The sequence below is a fragment of the Poecilia reticulata genome, linkage group LG13, assembly GCF_000633615.1.
Source record: "Poecilia reticulata strain Guanapo linkage group LG13, Guppy_female_1.0+MT, whole genome shotgun sequence".
Classification (NCBI taxonomy): Eukaryota; Metazoa; Chordata; class Actinopteri; order Cyprinodontiformes; family Poeciliidae; genus Poecilia; species Poecilia reticulata.
The window spans coordinates 9,138,901-9,140,366 of record NC_024343.1 but is presented as its reverse complement, the minus strand read 5'-3'; the positions used below and the strand labels follow the sequence as shown (position 1 = coordinate 9,140,366).

At 38.7% G+C, this 1,466-nt stretch overlaps 1 protein-coding gene across 2 annotated transcripts in view; it reads left to right on the top strand.

Moving 5' to 3' along the window:
• The window catches only part of zbtb44 (zinc finger and BTB domain containing 44), a 65,464-nt gene that overhangs the window by 54,126 nt on the left and 9,872 nt on the right, over positions 1–1,466 (top strand). The window contains exon 6 of one of the 2 annotated variants that reach the window (XM_017308271.1): positions 135–273. The exons of the other annotated variant lie outside the window; for it this stretch is intronic. Coding sequence (XP_017163760.1) covers positions 135–258 — 124 coding nt within the window. The 3' untranslated portion in view covers positions 259–273. Of the gene's footprint in view, positions 1–134; positions 274–1,466 lie in introns of those variants that run through there. 2 annotated transcript variants of the gene reach the window in all.

Here is a 1,466-nt window from a genome sequence, read left to right as displayed (position 1 = left end):
TTCTTTTGCTCTTTCCTTTGGTTTGTTATTTTATTTGTATTTCTTTTTAAATCCTGTAAAGCACTTTGTATTGCTTTGTTACTGAAGATGTGCTATATAAATAAAATGACCTTTACCTTTACAACATCTTCCAGCATGGCAATGACCCAGAAATRGACAGCCAAGAGAGCAAAGGGTGAGTCTGAGAATGTCCGGCCAGAACTCGGACCTGAACCCAGCGGAACATCTGAAYCTGCTGAGACGACCGGTAGAAAATAAAAGGGATGTGATTACTTTTGGAAGTGTCCTCTCATTTCATTGGTAACACATTTGTTTAAAARTGAATAAATAAAGAAGACAAAAAAAGCAAACAAAGGCTGGAGGCTAATCATTAGCAGGAAAAGTTAGAKCCACAGTGCAAACAGGTGGTTGAATAACAGAATGTAGGATGGAAGCCATGATTCTGTACCCTGTAGTCCAACAACACCCCCACTCAGGCAGCATATATTACCTTCATTACAGCCCCTCTGTGTAATCCATGGCTCTTACTTCATGCCTTGTAAACTTTTACTACAGAGACTGAAATGTGTTTGCAGATGCATTAAGTGCTTGTTTAAATTTTTTGGTTTATCTCTTGGAAACCAAGAGCCTGAAAGGTTTCAGACAAACTAGATGCAGCCGTTTCTGAGGACAGTGATAATACTGTGGCGAGTTTTGCTGCCAGGAAAAATAAAACACACTGCATGACTAATACACTTGTCATCCATTCCCAATCAATGGTGGGGTTGGATTTAATGGAACATTCCACATCTCCCATCCTTGCCAGATTCATTAGTTGTGTGTGTCTATAGAAAGTATCCAGCCTGGTACTTGAAGCAGGGAAGCTGTGAAATATTAGCCTTTGTTCACCTGACAACCTGCAGCCACACCAATTGAAGACACTTGTTCTTTTCCAAAGCTTGGGGACAGGCGATGACACCTCTGATGGGAATGATTYCTGCATTTTTCACTTGTTTACTCTGCCAAAAGATTCACCAGACCAAGTAGTAATGAAAGAAATAAAGACATTTATAACCCCAGCCGTTCTCCAGCTCCCTCCTCGGCGCTCAGAGGTTCACTTAGGAACGGTCGACAAATTTCTGAACCAAACACTCCTGTCAAACAAATATTAATAAATGCCTTSAATTGTAACCAACTGATTCAAAAAAGTGGCAATTTATGCTTTTACATGAGACACACTACCCTCTATTMAAATTTTAAGTCATATTCAACAGTTAAAATAATTTTAATAGGGTTARCGTAAATAATTTTACGTTAAATAATGTGTCTCCTTCAGTAGCTTCCATGTTGWGCCACATTGACTAAAAATCAGTGTGTRATTGTTGTACTAAACTGTATGTATGAAGCACATGTATTTTTATTCCATTTCACCCTTTTTATTCCCTGTCAGTGGGTCACATGATATGTGAGCTAATAAACACCAATCA